Source organism: Mustela erminea, chromosome 18, assembly GCF_009829155.1.
Source record: "Mustela erminea isolate mMusErm1 chromosome 18, mMusErm1.Pri, whole genome shotgun sequence".
NCBI lineage: Eukaryota > Metazoa > Chordata > Mammalia > Carnivora > Mustelidae > Mustela > Mustela erminea.
Genome location: NC_045631.1, coordinates 3,821,252 through 3,833,977, shown reverse-complemented (window position 1 = coordinate 3,833,977; position 12,726 = coordinate 3,821,252). Strand labels below are relative to the sequence as shown.

General features: G+C 42.2%; 2 protein-coding genes across 8 annotated transcripts in view; one reads left to right on the top strand and one right to left on the bottom strand.

Moving 5' to 3' along the window:
* The window catches only part of CFAP52 (cilia and flagella associated protein 52), a 36,362-nt gene extending 36,166 nt beyond the window's left edge, over positions 1 to 196 (bottom strand). The window contains exon 1 of the mRNA XM_032321195.1: positions 3 to 196. Within this exon, the coding sequence (XP_032177086.1) occupies positions 3 to 72 (70 nt within the window). The 5' untranslated portion in view covers positions 73 to 196. The remainder of the gene's footprint in view (positions 1 to 2) is intronic.
* A 589-nt stretch (positions 197 to 785) lies between these two features.
* The window catches only part of STX8 (syntaxin 8), a 243,884-nt gene continuing 231,943 nt past the window's right edge, over positions 786 to 12,726 (top strand). For all 7 annotated transcript variants that reach the window (XM_032321203.1, XM_032321201.1, XM_032321204.1 and 4 more), the window contains exons 1-2: positions 786 to 872; positions 6,416 to 6,515. In XM_032321203.1, coding sequence (XP_032177094.1) covers positions 856 to 872; positions 6,416 to 6,515 — 117 coding nt within the window. In that variant the 5' untranslated portion in view covers positions 786 to 855. The remainder of the gene's footprint in view (positions 873 to 6,415; positions 6,516 to 12,726) is intronic.

Sequence of the window (12,726 nt, the reverse complement as noted above, 5' to 3'; positions counted from 1 at the left end):
ACCGTTGAAGCCAATCACGGCCTCAAGCTCCAGCTCGGCCACCTCGGCTTTGAGCGAAGTTTGGTTCTCCATCCCCAGGAGCCTGGGCTCTCCCGGCTCTCAGCTTCCCGCGGCGTAGCGTCTGCCAGTCGGTATGGTAACGGACGTGCGCATGCGCTCCGGGCTGCCGCGCCCCGAGCTCGCGCTGCAAAAGGAGGTGGGCTTTCCCCCCTCCTCTTTCCCTGGAAATTTAAGGGTGCTGAGTGCACGCTTTCCCTCCACGGAAAGCATCTGTGACTTTTTTCGCAACTATAGAATCAAGCACTGATATAATGAAAAATAATATATAATGACCACTTCTTTGGGTCCCTTGTTGGAAGCAGGGTTGAAAAGAATTTTTAAGCTTTTTTGAACTATCACTTTACGTTAAAGTTCACTCTAAGTGAGTTTTAGTAAATTTACACAGCACAGTCGGGCCGCTGTGCCCCCTGTCCAGTTTTTTGTTTGTTTGTTTTGTTTTTGTTTTTGTTTTGAAGCGGGATGAAAATTCAGGTAACTGCTGGAAGTGTTGGGATGCGCCCACCTTCCCGGGAAAATGCTCAGATTTTTGCCCAACAGTTTAATTTTCATTGGGCCAGGCTGTTCGCGTCCCTCAGGGGGAACCGATTAGATTAGATTGCTCCAATCTGACGTTTCCCGGGGGCCGCTTCGCTATCGTGATCATCCTTTCCAACCCCAGGGGTACGCTCCCCGGGCAAACGCCGGGTTGCGGTCGCGCCCGGTCGAACCGCGGGGTATGAGCCGCTCGGGCCGCCGTAGTCAGCTGCCGCGAGCAGGAAGTGTCCGACAGCGGCGGCGGCGGGCGGAGACTGCACGATGGCCCCGGACCCCTGGTGAGCCCTGGGTGAGGGCGGCCGCGTTGAGGGTCCGCGGGGGAGGCCGGGCTTCCGGGGACCGGACGGTAGCCAAGCTTTGGGGCTGGGGGAGCCCCTCAGGAGGAGGGGAGGGGCCTTCCCGTGCCCAGGGGGACCGCGCCGCGTCCCGCCAACCTCGGTGCTCGCGGGGGTGGCCCGGGACGGGAACCGGGTGGACAGTGGGGAGGTGAGGACAAGTACCGAATCCCGGACACATGCGTTTAGTCCTTCTGGGCTGCCTCTGGCCGCGGGGACTTCCCGCCCGTCCTGCTGCGGAGCTGGCTGGTGCAAGCTTCCTCGGACTGCGGGGAGAGTGAAGTCCGAGTCACCTTTCTGGGGAACGCCGGTGCATCGGGTGACCTCCCCCCTCTTACCTCCGGGACTGAGAAAACCGAGGTTCAGAATCCACGGTCATCCGCCGGTTAGTAACCAGTTGGCACTAGGACCTAGATCTTGTGGGCCCTTCAAAAAACTTAGAGGAATCAGGGAGGGAAATTACGCATTTGTTTGTAAGGCGGCTAACCCTTCCCTGCTGCAGCATCTCTGCAGTTAAAAAAAAAAAAAAAAAAAAAAAAAAAAAAAAAAAGCTGGGAAGGGTTATTTCTTCAACAATTACATCCCAAGGACTGAATGATGAAAAGCAAGTTCTGATCCTAAGGAACATCTTGCTACCTGCATGTCGGACTGGAGTTTTTTGGTTTAATGATTAAAAGCATATCCTAGCTCTGGAAAGTTCTTGTTAATATTTCTGGCATAATTTATAATTAAGTTGTAGGCACTGTGACTACTAGAATAGGTTGCAGGATCAAAGCATTACCTCCGCTCTGGGTTAACAGCGCCAAATGGCTCACTTGATTTAATGATTTTTTTTCCACCTAATTTTAACACCTGTTGTACACTCTGATAGAAAATACCATTTCCAGAGAAAAAGAACGCCACATCTTCAGCTCTGTCATTTGGAGTCATAGCCGGTACTGATTTTTAAAAGGAAAGAGTATACACTATGCGTATATATTATATATCATGTACAAGTATCTCCAGCTTCTTGAGACTTTACATTGTGCTACTTTGGTTTTATGAAAGACTTACCTTAGTACTTCTTTTCGCTAACCAAAAGAAATCAGAAGAGGGTTTTTGCTTTTATGAAAAAAGAGGGGAAAGCAAAGCTAGCATTCAGTGTTTCTTTTGTAGCAAAAGGTCATAGAGACATTGCATTCCCCAGGTCCAGGAGAGTGATCCCCCACTCCAAGCTCCTTCCAGGAAACTACATTCTGCATCTCAGCATCCAGCTCTCATAGCTTTAAAATGTGTCTGCGAGCATCCGGGCTTTATCTTGGTTTATTTTGTGTATCCCTTAGCAAGATGTGCCCCCAAGGTATCAGAAAAGTCCCAGAGAGGTTATTTTTGGGGGTTTAGGAAAGCTCAAAAAATGTTTCCATATATATTTATGGTAATTGGCCCCTTTGCTTTTACACCATTTCGGCTGAGGAAAGGTTTTGTAGGAAGACTATTTTTGGATAGTGAGGGAAACCTGCGTGTTTCACAAAGCAAAGCACATTTCTCCATGTCATAAAATTTTTACAGAAAGCATGATTTTTTCATGGTACGTAATAATGCATGGTACGTATAATGAATAACCATAATTTATTTAATTATTTCCCTCTTTGTACCTCTTTGTAATGTTAGAGTTTGTTTTGTTTAGCTATTACAAAGACTCCCTTTTGTTCCATTCCTTATTTCCTCCACTTGCTTCCTAGAAGTGGAACTATTGGATTGAAGGATAAGAATATTTTTAAGGCCCTTGATATGTATTGCTAAATTGCCCTCCACCTCCTGGGAGCTAAGCCCCTCACTATACATAAGGTAGGAAGTAAAGCTCGGAGGTGGCTATCCATGTAGATTGCTGGAAGCCATCACTGGACCCCAGGCCTCTTCTCCAGTTTATGCTGAGAGCACATCACGTTCCCTCGTACTCTCAAGTAGTTTGACCCAGCAGCTTTCTCCCCTGACTGCTGACAGTGAAACAGTGAGGGAACTCTGTTGGGTTAGCATCCGCTACCTTGCAAAGTGGATTGCTGGTCAGGAGGGCCGAAGGGAGGACAGAACGGGACTTTGACAAAACCTATAAAAACAGACTTGACTACGTACAGCCCTGCCTTCCTGCTCTTGAAAAACCATAGGTCAATGATGCTTTACTCCTGAGTGATATCCTAATGTTGAAAATGGAATGTTTGTTGGCTAATTGAGCATAATAATAAAAAAAAGTGGAATATAGCAGTGACAGCTCTAATGGCGTATCAGAGCAAGGGGCAAGCTCACTTTTTAATGGAGGAAGCAAGGGATGACTGCCTCTGAAGTGGTTCTTTGCTGAAGCTAATTAACTTTACTGCTGGGGCAACATATTTGTTGATGATACATTATTTCTGGAAAAATTACAGTTTAACAGACTTTACCAGTTTTGCATTCTGGTTGGGCCTTTCTTGGGTCCCTTCTAAAAATTGTTATGGAAGGTAAAATACCTACAAAGTGGGATAGTATCATACATACTATGACCCTGTGTAATGTATAATATAACCCCTTTATACTCATCACTGGATTCCTGTAATTACCAGTATTCCCCCATACTTCATCATCCTCATCTTTCTCCCCCCTGAGATTTTTTTTCCCTGAGTAAATCTCATACATATATGAATTTAACTGTGCGTTAAGTGTTTTTGTGGCAGAACAGGAGCTCAGTCCATGGTCTGGAAACTTCTCTTTGCTCCTCTTTGTGGATTCATTGTTTCTGCCTTTTGGCATCACCATCCTCTGAGTCACCCAGGCCTGGAAGCTCCAATCATCCCCTTTCTCTTCACTCCTCCTATCAGATAATTAAGCCTTTGGTTTTTCTCTTAAATTTTATGTGATCTGTTCATGTTGTGGTCCGATCCTTTTAGCCCTGTGCCTCGCAGGCAGTAGATACTGGTGACCCGTTCTAGAATTGGAGAGCTGGAAAAGTCTTCCTGTCTCCCGCCCACGTCTCTCTCGTGCCTAGCCATTTGTGCAACCGAGCGCAGATTCCTGAACTAGTACCTTAGGCACTTGTATGCTTGATACCGTGATGAGGCTGCCCGTGACTTCTAGGTACAGATCGGAAGACCCAGGGGAGCTTTCACAATTCCTTGTGTCCAGGTTGAGCCCCATTCAAGTTCAAGCAGAACGCGTGGGGCTGGGGGCCAGGACTGGGCTGTGATGTTGTTGTTTGAAGATTCCCCTGGTGAGTTCAGCCCTAGCAAAGTTTTAGGACCATTGCTCTCCAAAGCCAACGTGGGAAGGTGAGGAGTGGGAGCGAGTTATCTGGGGTTTTGGCCTTTTGCTTTCACAGAACCTCTTCAAGGGCTCACTCGATGTGTGAAAGGGTCCCCTACAGCTCTAAAGCCCTCTTTCAAAAGTCTCAACTGATTACTCTAGTGTTCAGGGCTCTGCAGAAACTAGCTTCCATGTATCTGTGCCCTTTGATGTCGAATCCGCCCACCCAGGGCCGCTCAGCCAAATGCACCAGGCACATGTCCTTCCATTTCCTTCCTTTCACCCTTGCTTGCTCCTTGGGCCTTTTGCCAAGTCAAGGATGTGCCCCTCCCTCCTGCTTCAGCCTTGTAGTTCAGCCCATGATGTACCCTCTTGGCCCAGCCTGGTCAAGTCTGAGTGCCCTAGGCCACCAGTTACTCTCGTTTCCAGTCTTCATTTGGAAGGAGCTGCTGTATCACACCTTATTACTTTTCATAGGTGTGGTATGGGGCCGCAGAGCCAGACCTAAGCTCCTCTTTTCAGAGAGGACGGTATGGGCGGGGAGAAGGGAAGATGTGGCAGAGCTGGAGCCAAGACCAGTTTCCTTACCAGCCTGTTTTCTTTCTTTCTTTCTTTTTTCTTTTCTTTTTCTTTTTTTTTTTTTTTTGGATTGGTGGAAGGGGCAGAGGGAGAGGGAGAGAATCTCAAGCAAGCTCTGTGCTCAGGCCAGAGCCGGACCTGGGGTGTGATCTCACGACCTTGAGATCATGACCTGAGCCGAAATCAACAGTCAGATACTTAACCGACTGAGCACCCAGGCACCCCTTCCTCCTATTTTCTTAATTATGTGTTGTATCCCCTGCTGTTTTTTGTATTTGTGAACATACACACACTTAACCGTGAATATTTGCATGAGGCTGCTTTAGTGTGTAGTAGGGAGTTGCTAAAGATCGTGCTTCTTGGCATGTGAAGTTCAGAATGTAACATTTTTCACCCAGGACCTGGCCCAGATCAAGGGCTCGACTGTCCCCCACTGCTGGAATTACTGTAGAAAGATTGCCAAGGGAAGCGATTGGAGATTGTTTTTTCCATCACTGAAAAACACATTTGCCAAGGTGCCTCAGTGTACGAATACTGTGTGGGAGTTCAGAGATTTTGAGAAATGGATCATTTTACTTTTTCAGGAAGAAATGGGGACGTTAGGATAAGTAGCAGTTTTCAGTATTTGGTGCTGGGACAGTGCTGGGAAATAGGTTGGTTGTACGGAGCAGACCACCTAGTAGGGGAGACGCAGTGTGTGCACGCACCTAGCTTTTCTCTGTGAAACAGATAGAAATGTGATTTGGCCACATTTATTTAATATTGCCTCTGACTCTCTCTCCACAAATATTTAAAAAAAAATGTTTGACAGTATTTTGTCACAAAAGGGCAAAATAAGAGACAACTGGGAATTCATTGTGAGTTTTCCAAAGCCTCAAACGCTATGAATACAAAATAGAAACTCAGCAAATGCTCTGAGAGAGTTCTCGTAAGTTTAGATGTCAGGAGGGTGTGTTTCCCATGTCCCCAGAGCATTTTGTTGTAGGATAAATAGTACTTCCTGTGCCTGTTTTGTAAAGTTCTTCCCCTGCTGGCTCCTTCCTCACCTTGCCTGAAACTCTCTGTTCTATCCTGCCTTATTTTTCTTCTTAGTGCTTGATATACCACATGTTTATCCTCTGCTTTTTCTCCCTTCGCTAAGCATCTTGAGCAAGGGACCTTGTCTGTTTTGTCACTGCTCTGATCTCCAGGGCCTGTAGCAGTGCTTGGCAAGAGGAGGTCCTCCATAAACATTTGCCGAATGTTCTGGAAGTGAATGGATTCGGACACATTGCCATGGACAGAATGGCGAGGTGGTTAGGAGCAGAGGCTCAGGGCTGGACCGCCTAGGTTTACAGATGGGGTACCACCTGGGCAAGTCTCTCTACCTCTTTGTGCCCGATTTTCTGTCTTGGAAGGTGGAGATGGTAGTGGGACCTGTCTCCTTGTGTTTTTGTGTGGATTAAGTGAGTTATTACGAAAGAAGCATTCAGGATAGAGCCCAGCACATTGTACTTACTGTAATAGCAACACGCGTCCCTATGACTGTCGCTATTACTACCCTCCCCTCCTGTTTGAATCTGTGGCTAGAATTAATAAAACTGAAACGCAGATAACATGGACGTCTTCTTTTAAAGAACCTTAAACCTTCTTCTCCCTTTACGACTTTGATGCAGGTTCTCCACATACGATTCTACCTGCCAAATTGCGCAAGAGATTGCCGAGAAAATCCAACAGCAAAATCAGTATGAAAGAAATGGTGAAAATACAATCAGGGTAAGACCAGGAGAGAGTTAGTACTTGAAGTGATTTGTTTGAGCTTGGAGGTCTGAAAACCCTCCTCCTGCTGAGGTTCCGTGTGTGTGCGCGTGTGTGTGTGAGTGAGACAGTGGAATTGACATTATAACCAATCAGATGCTCGTTACGACTAAGACTAAATGAAGCGTGACACTTGTTTAATGTCTCCTACTTCCCCTTACAAGTATCTGACAATTTCATAGTCTATTTCAAACCCCAGACAATGAATCTCCCAGGCTTTGCAGGACAAGAGGTGACGTCTTCACCTCTTGGAAGATCTGTTCTTGCCAAAAGGATAATAACCTTTTTTTTTTTTTTTACATTTTACGCGTAAAAATGTAAATAGCTTACAGGTGCTACAAAAACAGTGGCAGGATTTGACTAGGAAATCTATTTTTTAGACGCTCATGAGTTCATTCTAGCACCTTTGATCCCAGTCCAACACCATGTCTCTTTCCAACCTTCCCCATTCCAAATTTGTATTTTTCTTTTCCAGCAGTCAGAATTTTGGTTTCCAAAAACTATGATCTCTTTTTGCCCACTTGGTCTTTTATTGTTTACAGAAGACAGTTTCAGGATTACTACACAAGTACTGCCACAAACACTACCTTTGAATTTGTCTTTATTTTTTTTAACTTTTTAAAACTAATATCCCACTAATAATACTGAGGTTATTCTGTTCTAAAGTTACTAAAATGGATCCTTTTTCCCTGTGTTTTATGCTATCCTTTGCATCTGTTTTTATTCATTTTTGGGGTACTCTTGAATCCCCATCACTTATGTCCCCCATCTCCCCACCCACCTGTCCTATGATAACCACCAGTTTGTTCTCTGCAGTTGAGTCTGTTTCTTGATTTGTCTCTTTTTCATTTTCCCTTTGTTCCTTTGTTTTGTTTCTAAGATTCCACCTGTGAGTGAAATCATATGGTATTTGTCTTTCTCTGACTTATCTCATGTTCTAGCTCCATCCATGTTGCAAATGGCAAGATTTTATTCCTTTTTTATGGCTGAGTAATATTCCAGTGTATCTGTATCACTTCTTTATCCATTCATCTACCAGTGGACACTTGGGCTGCCTCCACAGCTTGTCTGTTGTAAGTAAATCTGCTGTAAACATTGGGGTGCGTGTACCCCTTCGAATTTGTGTTTTTGTATTCTTTGGGTAAATACCCAGTAGGGTGATTAATGGATCATTGGACAGTTTTATTTTTAACTTTTTGAGGAGCCTCCATACTGTTTTCCACAGTGACTGCACTGGTTTGCATTCCCAACAACAACACAAGAGGATTCCTTTTTCTCCTCATCCTTGCCAACACTTTTGTTTCTTGTGTTGATTTTAGCCGTGCTGATGGGTGTGAGGTGATACCTTGCAGTTTTGATTTTCATTTCCCTGATGATGAGTCCCACTGAGCATCTTTTCATGTGTCTCTTGGCCATCTGGATGTCTTCTTTGGGGAAATGTCTGTTCATGTCGTCTGCTCGTTTTTAATTGGATTATTTGTTTGGGGGGTGTTGGATTGTATCAGTTCTTTATAAATTTTGGATACTAATCCCTTATCAGATATGTCCTTTGCAAATATCTCCTCCCATTCAGGAGATTGCTTCTTTGTTTTGTTGATTGTTTCATTTGCTGTGCAGAAGCTTTTTGCTTTATGTTCTCCCAGTGGTTTATTTTTGCTTTTATTTGTCTTGCCATAGGAGACGTATCTAGAAAAGTGTTGTGAAAAGCATTGCTACTGCCAGTTTGTACTGCCTGTACTCTCTTCCAGGATTTTTATGGTTTTAGGCCTCATATTTAAGTCTTTAATCCATTTTGAGCTTATTTTTTTGTGTGGTGTAAGAGAGTGGTCCAGTGTCCTTCTTCTGCATTTTGTTGTCCAATTTTCCTGACACCGTTTGCTGAGGACACTGTATTTTTTCCCATTGGGTATTCTTTCCTGCTTTGTCAGAGATTAATTGACCATAAAATTATGGGTTTATTATATTAATTTTTAATACTTCTTTTTTTTTTTTTTAATAAAGACTTTATTTATTTATTTGACAGATCACAAGTAGGCAGAGAGGCAGGCAGAGAGAGGAAGGGAAGCAGGCTCCCCGCTGAGCAGAGAGCCTGATGTGGGCTCGATCTCAGGACCCTGAGATCATGACCTGAGCCGGAGGTAGAGGCTTAACCCACTGAGCCCCCCAGGCGCCCCTAATTTTTAGTACTTCTTATATGTAACCATTTTCATTAAATTTGGTTTATTTTTCCCATGTTAACCTTTTGCAGAAATAAGCATCTGTATGTTTGTGTGTGTTCTCATTTCTTTTGCTTTTACACAAAAGTTACTCTTGTGTATCTTTTTCTTTTCATTTAATACTACATCGTGGTGATCCCTCCATATTTATTTACTTAGATTTTTGCTGTTCTTCTTTTGGGCTGTATAATACTCTCCTGCATGGATACGCTGTGGCACATTTAACCTAAGGATGGGTGTTTGGATTGTTTCTACACTTTTGCTGTTATGAAACATGCTGCAGTAAATACCTTTATGCTCCCCCCGCCCTTATGTTTGTGGAGGTGTTTTACAAGGGTGAATTCTCAGAACTAGGATGTATGTGGTTTTTTTCACCTGTTGCCGAATTCCCGTCCATAGGGGTGCTTACCTTTGGTACCCTGATCAGCAGAGCACAAGTTTCTATTTCTTGACAGGCTGGCCAACAAATGGGGTTGTCAGTCTCCGGAGTTGTTGCTGGTCAGATAAGTGAGACATAGTATTTCAGTGTAGTTTCAGATTTGCATTTTTCATTTACTAATCAAGGAAAGTACGTTTTCACATGCTTAAACATTATTTACATACATTTTTCTGAGACGTTCTTGTCTTTTGCCCAGTTTTTTTTATTGGGTGGTTGGTCTTTTTAGTCTCTAAGATTTCCTTATATAATACAGAGATTTAGTTCTTGGCGATAGATTGTAACTTATTTTCTTTATCATTTGTTGTTTGGCTATGCCCATGGTATCGTCTGCCATGTGAAAGTTTTGGGTTTTTTAAACAGAGTTGGCTAATGATCTTTAAATGCCTCCATATTTTCATTTATAACTTCTGCTCTTCTGGGATGTAAGGGCATTTATTCCTGTTTTCTTACAATAAACCAGTGGTTTCACTTTTTACATTTAGATCTCATTCATTTAGCTGGTGTCATCCTCTTGGATAGTTTGATTATTTCCAATTATAAGTGAGTTTTCAGTGTGGCTAAATCATTGCCCACGTCAGAGTAAGTTTCTTAGTGTAGACTTTCTGGATTTAGGTCGTATGAAATCTTAAGCCTCTTGTACATATAAGTCTGTTTCAATTCTGATTATCTTTTACAAATCTTTCTTATTCTGTTAGGAGGTGAAATTATACAATAGATTATTATGCATTTTTTAAATTATTTATGTGACTGAGCATGTTTTCATTTATTGAATACTTGTATTTCTTCCTTTGTGACTTACTGGTATATGTCCTTAATCTAACCTGTTATTTCTTTTTTATTTATTTTTTAAAGATTTTTATGTATTTGAGAGAGAGAGAGAGAGAGAGAGACCGCGAGAGGGGAATACAAGCAGAAGAGGGAGAAGCAGGCTTCCTGCTGAGCAGGGAGCCCAATGTGGGGCTTGATCCCCTAACCTGTTATTTCTTAATCTCCGTGTTCTTTATGTGTATGTTGACTATATTCAAGCTTGATCTGGCATATTTGGTATCAGTATTTTTTCTCTTAGTTTGGCTTTTTATTTTATAAATGACATTTTTTAGACATGTACTTGTTTTTTTTTTCTTTTTTTAAAGATTTTATTTATTTATTTGAGAGAGAGACAGTGAGAGAGAGCATGAGCGAGGAGAAGGTCAGAGGGAGAAGCAGACTCCCCGTGGAGCTGGGAGCCTGATGCAGGACTCGATCCCAGGACTCCGGGATCATGACCTGAGCCGAAGGCAGTCGTCCAACCAACTGAGCCACCCAGGCGTCCCTTGTTTTTAAACTGGATTTGAAATTTTCAATATTTTTTAAAAGATTTTATTTATTTATTTATTAGAGACACGGCGAGAGAGGGAACACAAGCAGGGGGAGTGGAAGAGGGAGAAGCAGGCTTCCTGCCAAGCAGGGAGCTTGTGGGGCTCGATCCCAGGACCCTGGGATCATGACCTGAGCCGAAGGCAGTCACTTAATAACTGAGCCACCCAGGCACCCCAAAATTTTCAGTATTTTTTTTTATGGTCTCTTCTTTTAGAAAGAGGAGAGATCATGGCGATAAACATCTTTCATAGCCAGAGACTGTATAAATATTTTATCTGATCACCTAAATAATCTTTAAGCTTTCCTTCAGTTTTTATTTTTAAGCACATATCGTTAAAATATTTGAAGTTTATTTTGGTTATGTTGTGGGCATCTAATTTTACTTTTTTTCCCATTTGCTAAATTATTCCCTACCTTACCCCCTCCAAGATACGAAATATCCTGTATTTCATTCACTGAATTTTTGCGTGGCTGCACCATTCCTGGATCTTCTGTTCTGTTGTTCCTATTGTGGTTTTTATAAAGACTCCAGAACTGATTGTCAAAGTCCCAGTCCATCACATATTCCTTTTCTTCCTATATTTCCCTTTATCCATGGTTTAGAATAATTTTGCATAGTTTAATTAAAGTTCTTTTGTACTATGCCTCAATTACCACCTCTTTTCCAATAAAAGAACTCCAGATGGGACTTTGAATAGTTATGTAGTTTATTTAAAGATTAAATTGGGGGACATTTACATTTTTACAATATTAAGTGTTTCCTTTTACTCATTCCTCCATCAATTATTTACTCCACAATCACTATGTGCCGGGCACCGTACTAGATATTTTTGAGATTTTGTTGGCATTATTAATGATGTTTAAAATTAATAATTAAAAACAGGTCTCCTGACCTATTACTTAAACATAGAAATGCCCTTGATTTTTAAAATTTACAGTTGATTACTGACTTCTTATCCTGTTTCTAGTAATCTGTCAGTGCCTTCACTTAATTTTCCCAAACAGACTAATCCATTTGGAAATATTGAATTTCCTCTCCTTCCTTCCAGCCCCTGTGTATTCCTTTAACTTGTCTTATTGCATTGGTTGGAACTTCTAGACCAAAGCTGAATAATGTTGTTAAGGTAGTACCGTTCCATTCTTAGTTTTTATTATTTCTGTTTTGTTTTTTTTAAAATATATTTTTAAAAGATTTTATTTATTTATTTAACAGAGAGAGAGAGAGAGAGAGAGAGAGAGATCACAAGCAGGCAGAGAGAGGGAGGGAGAAGCAGACTCCCTGCTGAGCAGAAAGCCCTATGCGGGGCTTTATCCTAGGACACCCTGGGATAATGACCTGAGTTGAAGGCAGAGGCTTTAGTCCACTGAGCCACCCCAATGCCCCTCTGTTTTGGTTTTAGTTAACCCACCCATATTGTATTAATCACCAACACTGTCAGCTTTATTATTAGATTTTCTACCATCAAACTGTTCTGCAATTACTAGGATAAATTCTTCTTGGTAGTGATATACTATCATTTTAACATCATTCTGAATTTGCTTTGCTAATAAAAGACTTTTATATTTTATAATCCTTATGGGAGATTGGCATGTGGTTTCTTTTTTTCTCAAGATCTCTGTCAGTGCCTGTTGCCAGGGTTGTGTTAGCTTAAAATATAAATTAGACTTTCTGTCTTTTTCTGTGCTTTGGGAAGTTTCTGTTAAATGATGATGATAGAAAACTTTACCTGATTATTAAAGTAATCATTTTCTTATAAAAAATTTTTAAAATCCCACTACTTAGGGGTAATGGCCCATGGCATTTTAAGTATTTAGTTCCTGGATTGATTTTTTTTCTCAATATGGATGACATTTCATTTTATGACTTGATTTTTTTTTCTTTGAATAGATTATCATGGCTCTCTTTCTGTGGTAACATATTGAGATTTCAATCGTATTTTTTTTTTAAAGATTTTATTTATTTATTTGACACAGAGAGAGATCATAAGTAGGCAGAGAGGCAGGCAGAGAGAGAGAGGAGGAAGCACGCTCTCCGCTGAGCAGAGAGCCCAATGCGGGGCTCGATCCCAAGACCCTGAGATCATGACCTGAGCTGAAGGCAGAGGCTTTAACCCACTGAGCTACCCAGGCGCCCCCAATCATATTTTTTTTAATG